The sequence below is a fragment of the Haplochromis burtoni genome, unplaced genomic scaffold (assembly GCF_018398535.1).
Source record: "Haplochromis burtoni strain Fernald_Lab_line unplaced genomic scaffold, NCSU_Asbu1 Contig_89, whole genome shotgun sequence".
In the NCBI taxonomy this organism is placed as follows: domain Eukaryota; kingdom Metazoa; phylum Chordata; class Actinopteri; order Cichliformes; family Cichlidae; genus Haplochromis; species Haplochromis burtoni.
Window position 1 is genome coordinate 1198434 of NW_024582450.1, and position 22156 is coordinate 1220589.

Consider the following 22156-nt stretch of genomic DNA (forward strand, 5'->3'; position numbering starts at 1 on the left):
GTCCTGGCACCACGATGCCAGATTCTTCACTTCATCCATGTAGGCCGTCTCATCGTTGTTGGAGATGGCACCCAACACCACTGTGTCGTCAGCAAACTTCACAATGGTGTTGGAGCCATGGGTGGCCACACAGTCTGAAGTGTAGAGGGAGTAGAGCAGTGGCGAGAGGACACATCCCTGAGGTGCTCCTGTGTTGATGGTGATGCTGTTAGAGACACATCCACCCAATGTAGATATGTAAGCAGCCACCCCTGTATAGACTTGCTACATTATTACTGATTCAAAAAACAAACAAAGTAAAGGTTACATCAGGTTACACATAGTAAACTGATCTGGTTTGTAATTATGTCTGCAATGTGTCAAAATAAATACGTATGTAAGTGGCGTAAAGTATAGTATTTCAGCTTGTGCTGAATGAAAGGGGAAACCGCAGAAAATGTTTCTCAATGCTTGAGTAAATGTACTTTTCACCCTGTCACAAGTTTGTGACATAATCAACAGAAGCTGTCGGCATATTTCATCACTCTAAAGGGATCATAAACCATTCCTGTGTATATTTTATCAGCAGGCTCGGCCTTTGGAGGTAATAATCAACCTAACCAGCTGGAGCATTAGTAGTTTCTGTTTTGCAGTGCTTTTTCTGCACAAACAAGTGTATTAAGCTGGGTCAGGATTGAGCAGTCACACTACAGTACACTGTTTCATGAATTATTGCCAATTAACCCTCCATTTCCCACCACCCACACCATACAATCCCACTAGTATTTGTCTCAGAATGAAAACACATTACAAGTATACACAAAATTACCACAGAAACTTAATTCGGTGTTTATTTTACTGCATATATTTATATATACATAGACATATGTATTTAAGTTACAACATTAATTTATCAAAGCAAACAGGATCATATATAACATCGTACAGTTTTGAAAAACAGCCTCATTGTCAATGTTTGAGTAGCTCTTTATTCCCCCCCCCCCTAGTCCCATGAAAAAACATAACAAAGTTAAAATTCTGTGCCCTTCATCTGCCCCGAAGTCATCATCTTCTTCTTGTTCTTCCTGGCTTTGTAGGAGAAGAAGAGCCAGGTGACAGCTGAACCAATCAGAAGGCCAACAACCGCCAGCACAGCAGCGAGCCATGCTTGCACAGTGTTAGGGCACTTTGGATTGCCCGAGGCTTGTGGTGTGATGTCAGTTATGGGTGGTGTGGCTGTGACTGCAGGAGCCACACTGTTTATCTTTGTGAAGATGTAAGGATGTTCCTGGAACATATAAATAGGATGTCAAAGTTCAATTCCATAAACCTGTAAGAAAGCTGCAATAAGAAGTGCTTCTCCAGCTGATTCCTTACCTCAGTGGGACACTTGATTCTGTCTCTGCCATTTGAAAAGGCGTTATACGTCTGTTTTTCCCCCACTGGTTCCATCTAGAGACAAAACCACAAATGCATGTCTGTTCAGCATAAATTGCAGGGAGATGTTGTAATTATAAAGGCAAACAGTTATCCCTTTACTACCCACATTAAAAGACTCACCATGTTATTCCACACAGCTACAGCCATGTCAGCATGTCCCCGTTCACTGAAGTGGAAACAGTCCTGGGAGAAGTATGTGACATCAGGTTGGCCTTCCTGCACGAGGGAAAACACACAATCATCCCTGTTTGTGGGTAAAATGCATCCTGAGCACTGACGGACGTGTTACTGTCCGCAAACTAAATGTTTACATATAAATACATGTAGAGCGTAGTGGAGGGTGATGCGCACACGGAAGACTTACAGCATTGAAAGGTAAGATGGTGCTTTTAAAAAAAGGCTGGAGAACCACAGCAAAATCCTCTTTGTCGTCATAGCGACCTCCATCCAACAATTTTTCGGTTTCAGTCTGGGAGTAACAGATGGCTGATGTTATTAAGGTAATGTAACAATCCTGATTCATCAACACTTGTTCAGAATCAAACATTTTACTATCAAGGCTCCAGCCTGCTAACCTGGTATTCCCGATTGATTCGTTTTGCTTCTGCCAGCTCTGGTGAATTCTCTCCCGGGTCCAAGAAGCATCGGCAGACAAACCTGGGGATACACAGGGAAAAATCACTGATTTGTTATTCATTCTGGTATGAGGCAGTTGTGTCATACAATACAAATTATATCTGATATTCTAGTTTTTCTCAATAGACAGTGCAATGAAGAGGAGGGGATCTACAGGAAAGGGCCTCAGGTCGGAGAACCTCGGCTGTTGTATTTAGCCTTACAGCATATAGTCGCTTGCTCAATCTATCACCTAGACCTGATGTCTTATGACAGATTCCCTAGATATAGACGAGAAGTGATTTAGACTGCCTTGTAATCAATGGTCTTATTCATGAAAAGTTGCTTAGATTGATGAACATACTGTTGCACCACATTGCACCCTAGGGTGTCCTTATTGATCTTGCGAAGACCTTCAATTTCCAGGATCCCCAGCACGTTCACAATCGTCCTGGGAACCTACAATTAAAAAAAAAATCATAGAAGAGTTGAGCTAAAAAACTGGATGAACCCAAATATTTTTTTGGTTCAGAATCTCTTAAAGGTATCTTCACTTATGAGCTTACTATATAATATTATTCTTTTTACATCAATAAAAATAGTCTCACCTCATTGTACAGCATGTCCAAGCTTGTCATCATATGATAGCTGTAGTTCTTAGGTGAGTACATGGCCTGTAGTTTGGAGAGATGCAATCAATAAGGCTATTTATTAACACATGAACTTAGTTCAGTTCAGCCACAACTTTTTGCCCCACCCACCACACCCCATTAGTGTTTTCTTTTCTTTTTGTTGTAGCCAGCAGCATAATTAAGGCAGATATGAGTGGAATGTGGCCAAGTTTGAACCCACCAAGAGAGAGCCATGCAACATGTAAGAGCGCACTAGCAACAACTAACCCTAAGCTGTCACTACAGTCTCAGAGCTCATCTTAAATTGATGCTGCACTTTGATATTCTGCTTCAAAGCACAAACATTAAAAGAGAGACTACCCTGACAGTGGAGCTTGAGGGGTGTAATGGGAGAGGGGGTGTGGGGTGGGTTTAAAAGGAGAAAGGAAAAAGCCGGAGCGAGCAAGACAGAGACAGGAGGAAGAAGAGAGTCTCGGTTGACTTCTGTGTTGTTTATGCCTCTTAGAGAACAAGGCCTGTCACTGTGTTCTGTGTGCTTGTTCAACACAGACATAGGCCGGGGTAGAGGAGGGAGGGGGTGATCTGTGTTGCAGGGCTAAAGCGACAGAATGTGCTTATTGAAAACAAACCATGTCTGCTCTCATCCCTGTCTGACACAATAAAACAATAAACGGGGGGGGGTGCTCACAAGGCTTAATTATTCTGCTCCAGTGCTTAGTTCCATTTGGGGAGTGATGATATCTCGAGAGGGCGTTTAACACCACTGGATGTTTAAGCACTACACTTGCAGAGGGAAATAATTTTTTCCCTTCAAAAATGCCCTTCAAACCACATTTCCTGTGACGACTTCTTAAAGCAACTCACCCGATCGTTGCAGTATTGACACAGGTCATTCCCTCCGATGAAGAGGGTCACGAGCTTCCAGTCGTTCTCAAAATCCACGGCCTAGTTTGATTGGTGGTGACAGATTCAGAGAGACAGGTTTAATTATGTGTTTTCCCGCAGAAAACGTGGCAAGGCTTGAGACAAGGCTACATTAAAAATCACTTGGTAATGCATGTTAAACTCACTGGGTCCTCTTTCATGGCATCAATAAGGCTTCTGACCTGTGCAGGGATTTGTCTGCATGGAATTGCACATAATTAGCCCATGCAATGCTTCCAAGATAGCATAGTAATAAAGCCATTTATATATCTGATAACACGTCAACGTCAGAACTCACGATATTTTAGCGCCCGATACGGCCACATTGAAACCAGCCTCCTTTTTCCCTGTCCCCTTTGACATTCCTTGGACACCAGGATTAAACTTCTTAAGGATATCTAAAGTATACATTAAAATAAAAAGTTAGGGTACAGAGTTTACTCAGTTAAAGACAAAATACAGTTTTTTGTCAGACTATTTCTGCCATCTAGTGGTGCTTATGTGCACTACAGTTCAACACAGGAGGTTTCTGACTTACTGGGTAATGTTGTGACAGTCTCAAGAGTATCATCACCTCCAATGCTAATAAAAAAAATAGGAAAACAAAGAATGTGTGTTTAGAATGCAACGTTTATACTTTATAATGTGCAAAGTCTTGTTTTGGTCTCTCACCTCCACGACACTCCTCTGTACTCAGTACTTAGCTCCGCCAGACTTTGTGATTTAGCACCAAAGGCGGCCTACATTTGGGAAAAGGTGATTTTACAGCTGAATCATTAACAGACTTCCCCTGTTTCAACCACTCTCTCATTAAGTTGATATTACTCTATCTGTTTATACATTAACTGATTTATAGGTACCTAGAAAAGGTGTGATGTGTAACACTGTTATTACCATTATAAATTATTATAGATTAATCTACTCGCTATGGGTCCCAGAGACCAAAAAATGTGCCAGTGAGTATTTTTCAGCTCTTAAGGACTTGAAAACAAAGAAAATCCATCCTTTAGACAGTAACTCTGTTACTTTGTCTATTAGTGACGTGATTTATGAAATATTACAGTATTAATGGGTTTTTCTGGCATTCAGTTTTTATTGTAGAAGCAAGTACGTTTGATTTATTTAGAAACTTTGAAATAAATTAGATTTGCAAGAACTGAGAACAAACAGAGAAGAAAAAACAAGACGCATAAACCACAGGCAGATAACTGCATAGCTGCCAAATAGTTGACTAAGGCTGTGAGAGGCAAATGAAGGATTTGGATGAAAAACAGTGAGCGGAAAATTTTGGGAGTTATTTAGAGGATTTATTCAGTTATGACAAAATACCAGTCACGCTCTTGAGCTTACCGTTAAAGAGTCTCCCAGAGCAGCCACTACCTTGATGTCTGCTGGTCGCACCTTGTGAGCTATTAAAAAAGTCAACATGAGTATATTTGACATGTAATCACTGTATTTCAGAACTGCATTATAACACAGGATGAGCACCTGAAGTGGGCACAGAGTTGGACGGTGCCGTGTTTGAACAGGAGAAGTCACTCCCCCAGTTCTGTAATATAATAAAGATATATTTCATAATTAAGACTCAATCATTTTCCATTGTGCATAATGTAAATAATAAATGTTTGCCACAAGTGTTTGGGGGGTATGAAACACCTAAATTATAACCTACCTGGACTGGAGCAGGAGTGGGTGGTGGGCCTGGAAAGGTGTAGCCGCTATTAACAGCCGTCCTAATGAATGGGACTGTCTGTATTTGGAAAGAAAAATGGAAATTAAAAAAAAAAAAGCTAATGAAAGCATAAAAGTAATAACATAATAATGCAGAATGCTGAGATTTAGATTCATTTTTACCTCAGAGGGACAAATCAAATCAACACCAGCTGTGAAGTTTTGCGTAGAAGTCTTGCTGCCCAGTGGCTCAAGCTAAAAGAGCATGAAAGTCGGTTACAAGTTAAATAACAAAACAAAACAAAAAACCCCACATGGAGCAAAATATTGATGTCATAATGGCCGTAGAAACTCCTACCATATTGTTCCACAGACCACGGGCCATGAGTGTGTGAGCTTTCTGGCTGAGATGAAAACAGTCAGGGGCAAAGTAAGAGCGATCGGGCCGGCCGTCCTTTTATAAAGAAGCCAAAGAAAGGAAGACTTTTTTTTTTCAAGTTAAACAAATTCCTAAATGAAAACAAAAATACTGTAAAAGTGTGGTGTTTCACATTTGTAAGACATTACCTGTAACTTGGGGAGAGAAAGCCCTCTAAGGAAGGGCTGCAGTATCACAGTGAAGTTACCATGCGTGTCATACCGCCCAGAGTCAACGAGCTGTTGCATGCCAACCTGAGAGGACAGACAGTCATAAGATGACCTCACAAGAATAAAAAGCAAATAAAGTTTTTGACTTTGCAGTGACAGTTATATTCAGTGGACAACGACATCATAATATCGCCCTCTTTAGCCTTTAAAAAGTCCACTTATTTGTTGTAGCAAGCTTTTAAACCTCAAGATAAATTCATTATGACCTCATGAAATTGTTTAAAATACACAGGTGTCTTTAATTTTTAGTCATAATTATTCAGTTACTATACAATGCAACTATTAAACCAAAGAAACAAAGAATCTGTTATTATAATTGAAATCTACTTTCATTCCTTAATAGACTGACTGTAGAGTCAGTCTATTTATGCCTTTGAAAATGCTGCTGTCAGGTTAAGTAAGCTTGAGAAATGTGTAATGCACATAAGAAAGCACAGGTTCATGAGAGAATTGTAATTATTTAGTTTATTTATTTTCTTTCTGTATTCATCTCTTATTTTATCACTTTACTCCAGAGCCATTATTGTAAGCAGTGGAGGAGTAAATTTTGTTTTTTTCTTCAATTTTTTAAAATTGTACAATGACAAATAAAGGAACCCTGAACCTTGACATGTGGAAATTATGGAAAATCCTTCTTTTTAACTTCTTTCTCTTTCACACCTGGTAGCCTGTGTTGTAGGTCTCAAGCATCTCGAGTTCAGCTGATCCGTCTTTAGGACTCAGGGCACAGGAGCAAAACATACTGGAACATAAATGCACAGAGTGTCAATTAGTGGTTTACGATTTTTGGTCAAACTGTTTGTCCAACACAAGAAAATATTGCTTACTTTGCAAGCCAAGTTGGACACCCCAAAGTCGAATCACTGTGCAGATCACGTAGCTGTTTGACGCTAAACAGCTCTACCAGATTGACAACAGCACGAGGCACCTGGAAAGATTTCGACATTGAAAACATTCAGGGATACTGAATGGCTGTGGCAGCAAGGTGCAAGAAGATGAGAACATACTTCACGGTGGAGTATGTCTAGACCTTCACTGATCCGACGGACCACGTTCCTGGGTGAGTAATAGATCTGTAGGGGGGAAACAAAATCTCTATTACAAAAGATCCCAAGCATAAATGTGAAAAACAAATATCTGGTAAATTATTGAATTAGTTATTCCACTGAAACATACAATTAAACTATTTTGATTATAATTTGAATGCCGAATATTTTCTTCTAGCTTCACTAATGCAGGAGTTGGCTATGATTATTTGTCTTTAATGATTATTTTGGACTGTTAATCAAGTAAAGCAAGCAGCTTTTGAGGCTTTTGTCTCTGAAAGATTGTTATGATAATGAGGATAATTTTAAGTTGTCATTAAAATAATAAAATATTTTGGATGAACAACATGAAAAATATCTCTAAATTTGATTTCGACCAAAAATTGACATTTGAAATTTAAACTATATTTCTAACAGCTTTTTTTCTTCTAATTCAGCAGTTTATGGCAGTTCAATGGTATGAAACCGCCTGATTATGATGGCAAAGTAAGTAAGTACAATATATAAAACAACAAAGACAACATGTGGAGCGCTTACAGTGTCCTTGCAGTAGTCGCATATGTCATTTCCACCAATGAACATGGTGATAACTTTCCAGTCATTGTTGAAATCGATACGCTGGAGGACATAAGAGGTAAAGTTCTGTGTTTAATTTGTTCATTATTAACTTAAAGCTGTGACAAAATACACATGACACTGTGTCTGAATGTACACCCACCGACCACTCTATTAGGTACACCTGTTCAACTGCTTGTTAAGACAAATATGTAATCTGCCAATCACATGGCAACAAATCAACATGTGGCCAAGGTGATCTAACTGAGTGTCAGAATGAGAAAGAAAGGTGATTTAAGTGGCTTTGAATGTGGTATAGTTGTTGGTGCCAGTTGGGCTGGTATGAGTATTTCAGAAGCTGCTGATCTACAGAGATTTTTACACACATCTACTACTAGTGTTAACAGAGAATGGTCCAATGAAGAGAAAATATGCCATGTTGATGCCAGAGATCAGAGGATAATGGCCGGACTGCTTTGAGATGATAGAAAAAGGAACTATAGCCACTTGTTACAACCAAGGTCTGCAGAAGAGCATCTCTGAATATACAGCAAAACAAACCTTGAAGCAAAAAGGGCTACAGCAGCATCAAAAGATCTCACAAAGTGCCACTCTTGTCAGCTAAGAACAGGAAAAGAATGCTAATGCTTTATGAAAACATGGATCCATTCTGCCTTGGGTCGGCTTGTGCTCCAATCCAATAAACCATCTTTGTGATGTGGTCGAGCAAGAGATCATGGATCATGGATGTAAACCAGACAACTCATGATGCTGTCAATATGGAGCAAAATCTCTGAGGAGCGTTTCCAGCATCTTGTTGAATTCATGCCACACAGAAATAAGGCAGCTCTGTTGGGAAAAAGAGGTCCAACCTGTACTAGGAAGGTGTACCTAATAAAGTGCCCAGTATGCATATTTCTCCTGCAGTTATTGCTGACTTACCGAATCGCTTTTCATTTTGTCCACTAGGATGCGCGCCTGTCCTGCCATATCACTAGAAATAGCAAAAAATGTTATCTTTAAAACTTGCTGATTATGTTTTTTTCGTATAGCATGCTGCAAATCCTGCTAAGGTTGAAAGTAAGTACAAATGTGACTTACTCGCTCTTTGCTCCTGGAACAGCCTGATTGAGAAAGGCTTTAGCATCATTCTGTCCACTGATTCCTGTAGAGAATCCAGTCAGGGAGGGGGAAAACGCCCTCAGGATGTCTGAAAAAATGATTAGAAGTTAAAAAAAAACCCTCAAACAAGGATTTAATTGTTATACTCTTATACTGTAATTTAGTCATTGTGACAGCATTTAGATTTCTTAAGTATACAAAAGTGCCCTTTCATTTTAGCAACCAAACTCATTTTGTTGATTCAGGTCATTAGATTGCATAAAATATAGACCTGTTCAAGCCTATATCTTTTAGTGATGGTGATGAGAACCACAATTTAGTTTAATAAGTAAAATACAACTACCATTTTTTCAACTTCAAAAACATGAGTGCAAGATAGAGACATACTGGCCAGAGTTGTCACAGTGGTTATGTTTTGGTCACCACCAACGCTGAAAGTTGCAGAAATTTAGTTAGTTTTATAAAGTAACTCTTCCAAAATGTAAACAAATTTGTATTTTAACTTGTCTTACCTCCATGACAATCCTCTGTACTGATTAAGCAGTAACAACAAGTTATCTGATTTTGCACCTACGCCATTGGCCGCCTGCAGGAAACATCAGATGCAAGACAATAAAAAGCCGGGCTAATAAAACCCAAAGGAATGAATTGGTTGGTCCTGCAAGGTACTATACCATAGGTGTTAAACATATGGCTCCTGGGCCACAACTAGCCTGCCTTGCATCCTATTCTACCCCAAATGTATAAAGATTGCAGAGAAGTCATTAATAACTGCAATTTTTCAAGAAAATCCAACGTGATTACAAAAAATTGTAAAAGTATGACAGTAAAAAAGTTAAAAACATAAAATTATAAAATACTTTTATGATTGTTTACTTCTAAAATGTTTTTTAATGAAGGTTTTATGCCTTTGTAGATCTAGTGGGTCTGTAAATTAAGTGCAAATGAGAGATAGAGTTAATTATTTTTCTTAAGAATCAGACTGCTCACCCTTGCCTACCTTTGAAATTATTTGTTTATTAAATTTTAATGTTTTTGAAAATTATTAGTATTATCATCATTATCATTACCAGTAGTAGTAGTAGTAGTAGTATTATTGATTTTACTGTTTGGACTCCCATTAGATGAAATTGGGCTGTAGGAGAAGGGAAACACTCACTGTTAGAGAGTCACCAAGCGCTGCCACCACCTTGATGTCTCCAGGTCTGAGCTCATTAACTGTACAGTGGAAAGAACAATGTGACTGAGCATGACTGGACTGAGAAACATATCCCTCAGTGTAGTAGTGGAATTTAAAAATCATTTCTCACCCGATGTGGGTACGGTGTTAGACGGGTTACGGTCTGTGCAAGGTATCTCGGTACCCATCTCCTAAAAAAATATACTCAGGTCAGTTTATCTACAGATTTAAATTATCTTCTTTACTTTATTTCTTTCTTTTCTTTCTTCTTCTTTTATTTTTTACATATCTGACTCTTACTTGAACTGCTGCTTTGTTGTAAAATTCCTCCACTGTTTGAGGAGGGGAATTAATCTGTGTACGCAGGAAAGGATGCTCCTGGGATGAGAACAGAAAATTCACAGTTTTAACAGTTTAACATTGAATTTTATAACTTAAAAAGTCTACTCTATGAGATGAAAGCATAACACATTAACACTTCAAAGGCATTTTTCAATAGACTGCAGTGACTCACCTGGTTAGGGCAAGGAAAAGTTATGGCATTTCTGTCTGTAACCTTGGGCTCACTTGTCAGTGGCTGAAGCTGGAGAAGAAAAGGTCAATGAGTGGTTAAGATTTGGGGTTATATGTGCAGCTATTTTGCATCCAGCAGCCTACAAAGTACAATCCACTCATCTGTGCATTCAGAGTGAACAACATTGAGAGGAATCATCCTGTAGATAATCCCGTGAAGTAAATCATTAAATCTTTTGTCAGGCATATTAACACTTTAATCTGTGTTTAATCTGACACTTGTTATTTCTGGCCTTTAAATTGAAGGGATGGTTTTAATGTCAGAATAAAATGAATTTCTAGAAGTCTGCTGCTCTTTCACACTGCCTATTTTCATTTTATACATTTTCCTTTTTGCATCTAAGTGTGGTTTAAGAACTTACCAGGTTTGTCCAGAGTTGAATAGTCAACTGGTCAAGGCTAGACTGTGTGGAAGCACATTACATATGCAAGGTACACATTAGTCAGTAATATTTGATGAGTTGTTAATAAAGAAAAGATTATGCAACGTAGCTGATAGGAACAATGTTACTTACAGAGTCTGATTGGGGCTCAAGGATAGCGGGGGCTGAATGCAACATAACAGTGAAGTCTGCACCGTTGTTATTCCACTTTGGATTTTTGAAGACATGGCTCAGAGTATCCTGAAAAGAAATCCCAAATAAAATAGTCAGTTAGGCAGGAAAATATGTCAGAGAGAAAAAAAAAAGGATGCACAGAAAATGCATTTATTTACAAGTAGTTTACCTGCAGTGCTTTCAGGAGAGTTGCTTTATATAGGCGTTTGGCATTACACTCACACGTGCTACAAAATTAAAAACAATCCTATAACTGTACATGCATAACACAGAACAGACTTGAAACATGTTTTACATGAGTTTTTAACACGTTGCTTTTGGTAGATTTTTATGGGAAACACTCACTTATCTTGCTGATGATATCCACTCCAGGTGACCACATGAACTAAAGTACGATGCAGCTGTAAGCATACACCCAGAGTGTTATTTTTGATTGCCAATCCATATGTTCATGGAAAAACTGAATCCAAAAAAAGGACCATACCTGTTTCTGCAGTATCTGCAGAGCTGCTTCCACTTCTTGCACTGCAGCCTCAATATCTTCTTCAACCTGAAGAACAAAGAAATGGCAACATTTTGTATTTTTTCCTTTTCGTCACATGCGGCACCAAAAATAGAGCCTCAGCAGAAATTAAACAAGAGATCTTACATGTGACGAACAGGCACATATGAAATCTGCGGGCACAAACAGCAGCACAAGCTTCCAGTCTTCCACCTGAAAGGACATGCAGTATAATGTATGAGTGTCTAAGTTATTTCTTTTTCATGTACACTTTGTTAGATTTGATTTTCTTGGATAACACAGTGCGCCTCAGTTGGGCGAATGCTTGCAGTTTATGAACTTAACCTGTCATTGTTCACGTCTACCCAGAGAAAATGTAACAGTTTCCATCAATCTCACGTTGACTTTCTGTTTCTGTTTGATGCTTTTGTTCATTCCTCTCGTTGTGCTTCATAGGATTTTATATATGACTGATTTTCACTCATGCGTTACAATGTCTTAAATTAAAGTGGCCTCATTTATCAATACGTTTTTATGCCTGTGAAGCTCTTTGAACCTCTGTATGTGATATTGGTTATAAAAATGAAACTTAAAATTAATTAATAACTGTGGCATTTCACCACCAGAGACATTCCTGAATAACCATGACTGGTGGGTTTAAATTAGTTAGTGATTATGGGAGTACCCAAGCACACCATGTCTCCTTGTTGAGATATCAAGCTGAGATTGAGGTTTTAGTGAAAGTACCCTGTCATCTGTTTCATTTGTATTTATGTATATGCCATTGTATTTATAGTGGATAAGCTCATTCACTGTAAAGGTCACAGAAACATTCAGATGTTTAAAATGCATAAATTAATATGACAGGGGTTAATTCTACCTGATGTGAAAGGGAGAGTGAAAGATCCTCGGCTTCTTTCAGTAAACTCCTGCAAACACAGAAACTCTCATGTAAAGAACCCTGCATCTGTCTTCTTAAACAGTATTTATCTGTAAAATGGGCATAATGTGTTTTACCTGGACTGCGATGAGCTCTGAGCTGATTGTTGAGCAATCACCGTGGGGTTAAACATGGACAGCAACTCTATTCAAACCACAAAGACATTACAGTGAAGACTGTGGTAGGCGTTAACACACAAAAATAATGTACAGACAATGTACATTATGACATAGATAATAACTGCTGATAAAAAGAAAGCTTGCTTTCTTTTATGTTCATGTGAAATCAGGGTCACTAATCAATGTTTATGGCCCCTATCTTATCCTTACAGATAAAGGAAACTATATGTTTATTAACCCTGACCTTGAACTGAACTATTAACTGTAAAAGTACATAATACATAATCACAAAGGCCTTAATGATTTGATAAGCATTTTTAAAAAAAAAAGCTTTAATCCACTTGAAGTTGGCAGTGAAAGGTGAAATGATAAAGCAGGTTTATAGTGGTTAACTAAAACAAGATTAATGGTCAAGTTCTAGGCCTAATAACATAATAGGAGATTTAAATGATATAATAATAATTAGTTGGGAAATTATTAACTTTGAAACCATGAAACCGAAGTTCAGTCATAAAGTAACAAAGTATTTTGGGAAAACAGTTTTGTGATTACAAACACTACATGTAAAAGTAATTTCAAAGGTTAACAGTTGATAACCAATGTGATTATTTATATTAGATTGCATTGTACATTTTTAATTTTATACATTCATCTCTTGATATTTGAAAATAGTACAACTGGCTGTAAATGAGACTTACCAGCTATTCTACTGATAATTCTGGAGGCTTCATCCCTAAAAATGAAGACATACACATTGTATAAGACGGTGGTTGTGTTCAGTTAGGTTTACTTTTAAAGCCGCAGTACATGCTGACCCATTCAGTGTTCATTCTTCAGTATTACTTACATAGATTTGTGCTTTTTTTGTTTTGCAATATACCTGTTTGAATCTGGTATTCCCAAGGCATAAACAGTGGCGATATCAGTAGGTGTCAGAGCATGAACTGGTGTTGGAAAAGCAAGGAAATGAAATGTCAGCAATCTCATAATGCAACACTAGAAAATATATTTAAAAGCAGACCTATTATAGAAGGATGAAAGTAGTGACTATGCGCCTTCAGGCAACTGTTGTTGTGATTTGATGCTATAGAAATAAAATTGAATTTTAACTCAGTGCAGTCACTGATTATGCCTGCAGGGAGCATTACCTGAAGAAGATGGAGACAAGTGCGGTGGTAATGGTGAGCAAAGTATGGACATGTACATTTCCGTCTGAATCACATAAAAAAATCTGTACATTAGTACATTACAAGAGCAATATACAGATGATAGTATAAAATATGAATGTGCAGACAAAAAGGTGTGATAACTGGCAAAAAGTACCTCTTCTGTTTTTACTTTTGTCTGGTCGCCACCTTCAACACCATCTAGATGGGATGTAAGTCAAAATTAACACGTTTAAATTTCTAAAATACTGAAATGAAACCAAACCCATGAAATTAATCAGTAGAAGTTAGGCAGTTTATAAAAGTTGAAAATCTTAAATTAAAAAGAGTTAATTAGGTTAAAAAATATTAGCAGGTAACAATAAAAAAGTTGCATTTTTCTTATTTTAATTTTGTAAAACTCTTTGAGATTTTTAGCGAATAATCAACTAAATTAATGTTTGCGAGATGACTGATTGGCAAAAAAACCTCATTATATTTATTTGAGTTCTACTTAGTTTAAAACAGAAAGATAAAGTATTAGCTTTGCTGGGATACACTCTCTCTGAGTGCCCTCATAGATGCTTCTCAGATTTTAAAATTGCAACTTAACAAGACTTCTGTGTAATTTACTACATTTGCATTTTCAACCCAAAGTTCCTGAACATTTATATCTAACGTTTTATACTCAGTGTATAAAGTGTACATCAGCAAACATGAGATAATTCTAGTATAAAACACAGCTTAAATACAAGGCACTCTGTAAAGGAAACAATGCTGTCAAACTGGTCAAATTAGGTAAATCATGCATGAGCCAGCAGTGACCGCTCAGTCAAAAGATCATTCTGATTTCAGCTCATGCTGTGCCTTCTTGCCCTTAAAATTCACTACATAACTGAGCACATTAAAGTAGTCCAACCTGTTCAGTACTTACCTGAATATGTCATGCATAATCCAACAAGGATAGCCAGAATCAGGAGCGCAGCTCGAGCCATGATGTGGTCAGAGTGTTTTCCACACTGGGGAATTTGTGCAGTTCTTCCTTATTTACCTTTGAGACTCAGAGAACGAAACTCTCACTCGCTGTAAAAGTGCAGCATATCAATAAAGAGTGTGGAAAAGACCGGGATTCCAGAGAGAGCAAAGTTTTAAAAGGCAAAGAAGGGAGCCAGAGAGGAAACCCTGTCAAACAGAAAAGAAAAGAGTCCTCCCTGCTATGTTTGTCCTTTACACATCTGCTCTTATTCTCTTTTATAACCCCTTCTTATCAGTTTATCCAAATGACAATCGATCGCATCCCTTTCTCTATCTCTACAGCTATAATTGTGCTGTGTCACCTATTGGGACACATGAATCAAAGGACCATGAAATGAGTATCAGTTTTTGGACTTCTAAGTCAGAGATTAAATACCTTTATATAACAATGACTGGCATATTAGTGAATCAACTGAATGAATAAAATCCATATGTTGTGATTTTAGGTAATTTTTTGTGTGTAATTTGCTTATTTTAAACCAAATAACTATTCTGAAGCTAAAATTTTACCAGTTTCTGTTCCATTATGTCATGGAAGGGGTTTGTGGACACAATGACACATCGTGAGGATCACATTAATGATTCACAGTAAAACTCACATGGGTGTAAAGACACAACTAAGAAAATTATTTGCAGGTTTACAGTTTTCTAGCTTTCAGGGATGATTTCTGTGTATTTTAAATATGCTGCCCCACAATTTATAGTTGGACTAATGCTTCACTTTGTCGGAAGACGGTTCTTAACCAATAATGATGAATGGGAGTTCCTGGTGTTGCATGTGTTTCACCCAGGTTATATAATTTTATGCTAACAACCAGCAAGTTCGCTTTTGGAGATGTTTTGAGATATGATTATATTGCTAAATACTTTATGAGTTGTGTCCTTTGAGATGGCTGTGCAGATAGACCCGACCCTTGGAATCAGTGCAGGATAATCAATCAAGATATCTTGATGTTTTCGAGTTGTCAGGAGTTTTCCATCAAGCAAAACATTTTAGGTTTATAATGTTATGACATGTTGTATCAAAACAGGCATAAACAGCCAGGTTATAAATAAGGACAAACTGAATAACTAAGCAGAAAAAGATAAGAAACAGCTTCACTAGAGATCGGGACTTTTTTGATCTATGAAAAATGGAGCTAATCCAGTTGACTGATATCTTACTTACACACACTACATATGTGTTACAACTGCTGATTTAAGGGTGTTGCATTTTGGAGAGCCTGAAGGTGTATTGGGAAGGAGCTGAAAGAGCTAAGGTCTACAACTTCAACACAACTGCCTTCTTTTTTCATGTTCACCCAGTTCCCTCGCTGCTGCAGCTTCTCATATTCCATATCAGTGGAATATGGTAGCTATTGGATCTGCAGAAAAGTGTGACAAAGAAGGTGCTTAAGAAGTACAGCCTTGGAAAGACTCACAGCTTTGGCCAGCCGCTTGAAGAGATACACCAGAGAGATTGAAGGCATGAGAATAAACCAGCTGTTCTCCACAGAATACTAAAAGAGCATATGGGAGAAGGACACAACCCAATACTCAGTGGATGGTGGATCTGAGAGCAGACCACAGCAACCACCCTGAACAGGGTCCAGTAGCCATCACAGTGGCAGACATCCAAGAAAGGGTCTCCAGTATGAAGAGTTGGACAGCACCAGGCGCCGACGTGGTTCACGCCTACTGGCTGAAGAAGCTGACTGCACTCCATGAGCGTCTGGCAGCACAAATGAACCAGCTGCTAGTTGACGAGAGACCCCCGGAATGGCTAACTGAAGGCGGGACAGTCCTGATGCTCAAGGACCCCCAGTACGGTCCGGTCCCATCCAAATACCGGCCAATAACCTGCCTCAGTACTACATGGAAGCTCCTGTTGGCTAAAATGAACAGGCACATGGGTCAATACGTAAGCAGGGCACAGAAAGGAATTGTCAAGAAAACCAGAGGCGCGAAACCTAGCAGTCAGCCAAGACTGCAAGACTAGGCTGACCAACCTGTGCACTGCCTGGATTGATTACAAGAAGGCCTATGACTCAATGCCCCACACCTGGATCCTGGAATGCCTACACCTATACAAGATCAACAGGACCCTAAGAGGCTTCATCAGGAACTGATGCACAATCCAGCACATAACAGCAGGGTGCAAGATGCAAGCAGGCAGGGCATACATTGAACGCCATTACAAAGTGGCCGGCATAGTGTACAGAAACATCTGTGCCGAATATAGCTTGGAAGTCCCGAGGTCAAAATGGGAGACGCCCCCAAGGGTGGTGGAGAATGGCCGAGCTAAGATCCTGTGGGACTTCCAGATACAGACGGACAAAATGGTAGTGGCTAGCCAACCGGACATAGTGGTGGTAGACAAATAGAAGAAGACAGCCATATTGATAGATGTAGCGATTCTGAGTGATAGAGACATCAGGAAGAAGGAGCACAAGAAGCCTGAGAAGTACCAAGTGCTCAGAGAAGAGCTCAAGAAGATGTGGAGGGTGAAGGTAACAGTGGTCCCCATGGTAATAAGAGCACTAGGTGCGGCGACTCCCAAGCTAGGCGAGCGCAGTCCTAGGAACAGCTAAGATACAGTGCACGACCCTCAACCTTCCAGGCCTCTGGTAGAGGAACCGAGCTTGAAGGATAGATCAGAGTTACTGTAGTTTAGCTTTTCTTTATTTTTTTGGTATATGAAATTTTTTGTTATATCCAGATATTATGTTTTTTGTTTTTTTTGTTTTTTTTTAAATACGCTTCAGTATTATTTTTTAACGATTTTAATGGGAACGGAGCATATTTTTCAGAAGTTGAGAATAGATGTTACATGCTGACACCTGGCGGAAAACCCGCATGTCGCTGCTGCAGAGGGAGCTACGTCACAAACCGGATGTTGATACTAGTTTGGAGCTCAGCTCAGAGGACAGGAACAGCTGAAAAAGAAAAACAAAGCCACGACGACGACAACGGTATAAACAGCAGATGTGCGACTGAAATTTACTTTAAAAAGTCGGTGACACCATCGCTGGGCACGACATTTTGTGTCACCAGACCGAATTTGAAAAGGTAGGCAGCCGTCATTTGGAGTTTAGTAGAATTATCTGTTTTGTGGTCGCTTGTTGACTCTGTTAGCTGAACGGCTAACCTGGCGTTAGCTTCCATTCACACGCTGGCTCGGTGCATTTTTACGAAACCAGTCGGTTAGGTTATCTAAAATCCCAATGAAAATCCTCTGAAGTATTCTCTTTAGGTAGCTGGGAAAATCTCTGCTTAGTTTGTTTTCCATTATTCATAATTGCATCGACACCATGCAAAGCCCAGCTGCCATCTACAGTCAGTATTACTCATAACAAGGCATCCAGGAACAAGAAGTACTTCTGTGGTTGTAACGACTAAAGTGTTGAAACAGGGAGAAACTGTGCCAAGGCGACTGGAGTGCTCTTTGTTAAGATTATTTACACCTTAGTTTCCACATGTTCCACTGACAAACAAACAAAAGAAACCAAATTTTATACAAAATAATGGGAATTGATGAGCATTTTTCAGAGGGCTGGGATGATGTGCCACTGATCCCGGTTCTTACAAAGCCTGACCTGAGATGAGAATGGAAAAGACGAATGAAAAATTAATGAAATGAAAATGTTTTTATCCTATTTATAGGAGTTTTTAAAAACATAGACGGATGTATTAAGCTTCTGTAAGCAGTTATATAAAGGACAGTATTTTTGATAATAAATTAGAAAAATGGGCAAAGGCAGCTGTTTGTAATCAAAGTAACAATAAGCAAGTTGAAAAAGCCATTTGATTCAATTTTTTGTGGCTTTTTGTCTCTTTGCTCCTTCTTTTTGTTTATCTCGATTATTATTATTAAGGATTATATTTGTGTTTTAAGGGAACTGAGAAAACAGTACTTTTTCTCAGTATCAGTAGAAACATTCATGTTTTTACTGATACTCTTTCAGTGGCTGTGCTATCAATTTTACCAAAGTATTGTATTATGTGTACAATTCAAAACATAGTTAAGAATCGTAAGCTAGTGCATTCATCTTCCCCAGTCCATATAGAGAGAACGCATAATAGATTTTTGTGATAATAACAGAAACTGTTTTTTTGTTTGTTTGTTTGTTTTTCCATAATCATGCTTAAATTATGCTTATGCCTTAATATCTCTGAGAACAACCCTCTTTTTTATGTGGTACAATTATTTTGGATATTTCAAGTTTCTTTCTTTCTTAACTTGTAAAACAGCTATGATAAGTGAGTGACTGAGCTCAGATAGTTTTCCACATATTCCTAAACAAACAAATCTTTAAAAAACCCAAGTTTTAATGTATTTATTTTTATTTGATGAACAGAGATTGAATGACTCCTTTATATATGTGTATTCAACTTGTATTGTTAATGATTGATTAAAAAACAATTCTGTGTTGTGGAACATGCCAGAAAAAAGTTAGAGACTGATATGCATTATTACTTTGGCCAGCTAAAGGGTATTATTTTATAAGGGGTCACTTTCTTCATACTGTTTACAATCAGTCCAGAATACAGTCTTAGAATACATAGCGTACTATTTAATTTTCTCATGTTTTAGCCTTAATTTAGTCAATCCCGGTGATCAGACAATGGGGCGCATCTTCTTGGACCACATCGGCGGAACACGTCTCTTCTCTTGTGCCAACTGTGACACAATCCTGACTAATAGGTCTGAGCTAATCTCCACACGATTCACAGGAGCCACAGGCAGAGCTTTCCTCTTCAATAAGGTACAGTGAAATTAGCCATGAACACACCATCTGTGACATGTTTCTCTAAACCAAATGAAATACAGGCATTCATTAGTTATACTTTAACTTAAACTCCTCCCTATAGGTGGTGAACCTCCAGTACAGTGAGGTGCAGGACAGAGTGATGCTCACCGGCAGACACATGGTGAGGGACGTCAGCTGCAAGAATTGCAACAGCAAGCTGGGTTGGATCTATGAGTTTGCTACTGAGGACAGTCAGCGGTACAAGGAGGGCCGGGTCATCCTGGAGAGGGCACTGGTTAGGGAGAGTGAGGGCTTTGAAGAGCATGTCCCTTCAGATAACTCCTGAGTCCTTGAAGTGGTATTAGGTTGAGTGGGAAGGCTCAGTCCTGTGCCCTCCTTTCCTTCTCCTTTGCCCCCTTTGCCTCTGTGCTGCACACCACCACCTGCAGACTTAGTGGTCAGTGAAGTTCTGGCTTCACCCTCCCACTCCCCTTCTCTCTCTGGCCAATGATCTTAGATCTTTGCTGACTAAAAGATTGGTGTGCTTGATGTATTCTTGCTGAATAGACTTCCCCAAAATACCTTTTGATTGATGTATCACAGGGCAGTCAATTGAAACAGCTGGAAATGCTCTTAGAGAGTTCGCTAAAGCATTTAAGCACTGTCTCACACACAGTTGTCATCACTGATCCACAAGGCATGTGCCACACTTTCATGGTAATTAAAATACATTCATGATAATACGCAGATCAGTCACATTTTAAAGAATATTTGCTAGCTGTTTTATTTGTTTGTGTAACAGGAGCTAGTGGAGCTTAGTATGATCATTATCCAGGCATGGGCAAAGCGACCAGCCAGTGCTCCATACCACTGTTAAATGAGCCGAACATACTGGTTTAGTGGTATTTGTGTTTCCGTATTGTGAATGTTGACCCAATGTATCTGTTACTGGTTGCACTGAATGCATTCAATATCATGATAGTTGATTATGTGTCAGTTACCTTTTCTTCGCTTGCAGTGTAGTGGATGTAATTGTGTTCTCATCCCACTGATACAGTGAGGACTGCACAGATTGATGTCATATTTAAGTATTCATTGTTGTGCCTGAACAGTAGTTTTCTTTAGATTAGGCTCATTATTTTAATGACATGACATATTTCAAATGAACAGAGTAGACAACCTGTTTACTTCAGTTCCACCTGTGTTTAGCTTACCATGGATTCTGTGCCTCTGCGTGTGAAGAGCAGCATGCCACTTTAGTGACTTGTCAGGAGCATGTTCCTTTCAGCCGTTCGCCTTCAGTGTGACACAGTGCGTCTGAAAAATGATGGAGACATTCTCTGACTGCGTGGCAGCTTAAAGGAAAGGATCTTTAGAGAATAGGTCATATTTGAAAGTCGCTCAGTGATTGTGTGGGACAAGTGTACAGGCTTTGAAGGAATAACTAAAAACACAATGCAGTGGGCATTCATCAAACAGCATTTTCTTGAATCTAAAAATATGTTCAGTACTGTATTTGACCATCGTACATGTATTTAAACCGTTAAACATATCAATGCAAATGCTGCTGAGCTACTTTCAGGTTTGTGACACATCCTCTTTATAATCCTAGGCTTGGGGCATGTTTGGTCATAAGATGAATCGCTTCTTAGAACACAAAGCCAGGCAAGCTTTGAGTATTTATCTTCAAAGTCAAGCCCTTGCTGTTGGAGTAGGCCAGAGCCTGCATTTTATATTGTCAAACTGTAAAATAAAATAATTTACTTGACATTTGAGGTTAATTTGGGACTGGGTTGGAGCACAGCCACCCAGCCCTGATGTTACCTTGTTTATGCTTTGGGCGTTACCAGAATGGTCCAGCCTTCACTAATGACACTTAATGTTTTGCTTGTTTTTTGCAAGGTCATGCTTGACGGTGCAAGTTTTAATTTCCAGAAGACAAAAAAAATATCCAGGACACTGAAACCACTCATGTTCCAAAGTCAGTGCAGTGTACAGCTAGTGGCCACAATTCAATATCATCATTTTGTTGTTCACGTTTAGCATTTTATTGATAGCAATTGTTTTTACTTTATATTATCTGATTATTGTTTTATTGATCGATTATGTTTATGTTATGACATTTTCTTGTTTGGGGGATTAATATGATGCTTGTTTTCCTCTATGGCTATGGCTAAATTTTCTCTGATGTGATTTCTAAATAAAGATGTAGTACCTGGGTTTAAACCTTATGACAGTATTCACTGAATATTTTAATGTATTAATGCTCTTAATAGAAGGCAGGTGTGGTTGTAGTTGCTATCAATTGGCAAAACCTTCTTACGTTAACATTTCTGAAAATGAAAGACACATTGGGACATGAAAATACCAGGATTTGGTAGGTGCCATCATGATCAAAACCTAAGCATTTCTCCGCTAGGTGGCAGCAGAATACAGAGAACCAGGTTAAAGATGTTTTCCTTGGTAGGGTGATGCTGAATCCCTTGCCTGCCTCTGACGTAAACCTGCTTGGCAAGATCTGTAGAGCTTCACTGCAGTCTGGCAAGACATATTAGAGATGTTATTCCCTGAAGCAGATAAAAACAAATAAGAGAACTCAAAAATGATATATATTTGATTAGATGTCTGACACTTGAAAATATTTACTTAACCGTTAGAGAAAATGTCATTTAAAAAGGAAATCAAGAATGGACCACATTGAAACAAGTCCCATTTTAATCCCAGCTATTCACCACTCAGTATG

At 38.7% G+C, this 22156-nt stretch overlaps 2 protein-coding genes across 3 annotated transcripts; one reads left to right on the forward strand and one right to left on the reverse strand.

The window, feature by feature from the left end:
* Positions 1–996: 996 nt before the first annotated feature.
* Positions 997–15042, reverse strand: plb1 (phospholipase B1). Of its 2 annotated transcripts, none has more exons than XM_005934283.3 (43): positions 14583–15042; positions 13827–13870; positions 13652–13715; positions 13384–13447; positions 13202–13236; positions 12462–12528; positions 12325–12373; positions 11592–11657; positions 11427–11492; positions 11288–11343; positions 11112–11169; positions 10901–11008; positions 10748–10789; positions 10327–10395; positions 10113–10190; positions 9943–10003; positions 9792–9850; positions 9145–9218; positions 9020–9063; positions 8612–8720; positions 8453–8504; positions 7493–7573; positions 6917–6982; positions 6737–6837; positions 6570–6651; positions 5829–5933; positions 5620–5715; positions 5445–5516; positions 5263–5340; positions 5079–5139; positions 4941–4999; positions 4263–4330; positions 4129–4172; positions 3889–3988; positions 3737–3788; positions 3531–3611; positions 2643–2708; positions 2399–2493; positions 1995–2076; positions 1784–1888; positions 1540–1635; positions 1357–1431; positions 997–1267 (listed from the first exon to the last, which is right to left on the reverse strand). In XM_005934283.3, the coding sequence occupies exons 1-43, from the start codon at positions 14641–14643 to the stop codon at positions 1010–1012; spliced, it is 3249 nt and encodes a 1082-aa protein (XP_005934345.1). In that variant the 5' UTR covers positions 14644–15042; the 3' UTR covers positions 997–1009. The 2 variants fall into 2 exon arrangements, with proteins under 2 accessions (XP_005934345.1, XP_042078557.1); XM_042222623.1 differs by having other exon boundaries at positions 13351–13447.
* Positions 15043–17552: 2510 nt separating this feature from the next.
* On the forward strand, positions 17553–21644 carry LOC102302870 (protein yippee-like 5). The gene is made up of 3 exons (XM_005934279.3): positions 17553–17731; positions 19257–19428; positions 19535–21644. Exons 1-3 carry the CDS (start codon positions 17556–17558, stop codon positions 19757–19759), a joined length of 573 nt encoding a protein of 190 aa, XP_005934341.2. The 5' UTR covers positions 17553–17555; the 3' UTR covers positions 19760–21644.
* Positions 21645–22156: the final 512 nt, after the last annotated feature.

Bases quoted from the DNA above. Each gene is read 5' to 3' on its own strand.
- LOC102302870 (XM_005934279.3), top strand. From the start codon at position 17,556: ATGTTGATACTAGTTTGGAGCTCAGCTCAGAGGACAGGAACAGCTGAA. The intron at 17,732-19,256 runs GTAGGCAGCCGT...CTCATGTTTTAG, and splicing joins ACCAGACCGAATTTGAAAAG to CCTTAATTTAGTCAATCCCG. The intron at 19,429-19,534 runs GTACAGTGAAAT...TCCTCCCTATAG, and splicing joins GAGCTTTCCTCTTCAATAAG to GTGGTGAACCTCCAGTACAG.
- plb1 (XM_042222623.1), bottom strand. From the start codon at position 14,643: ATGGCTCGAGCTGCGCTCCTGATTCTGGCTATCCTTGTTGGATTATGC. The intron at 13,448-13,651 runs GTAATGCTCCCT...TTCCAACACCAG, and splicing joins CTTGTCTCCATCTTCTTCAG to TTCATGCTCTGACACCTACT. The intron at 2,709-3,530 runs GTGAGTTGCTTT...TCCAAACTACAG, and splicing joins GTCAATACTGCAACGATCGG to GCCATGTACTCACCTAAGAA.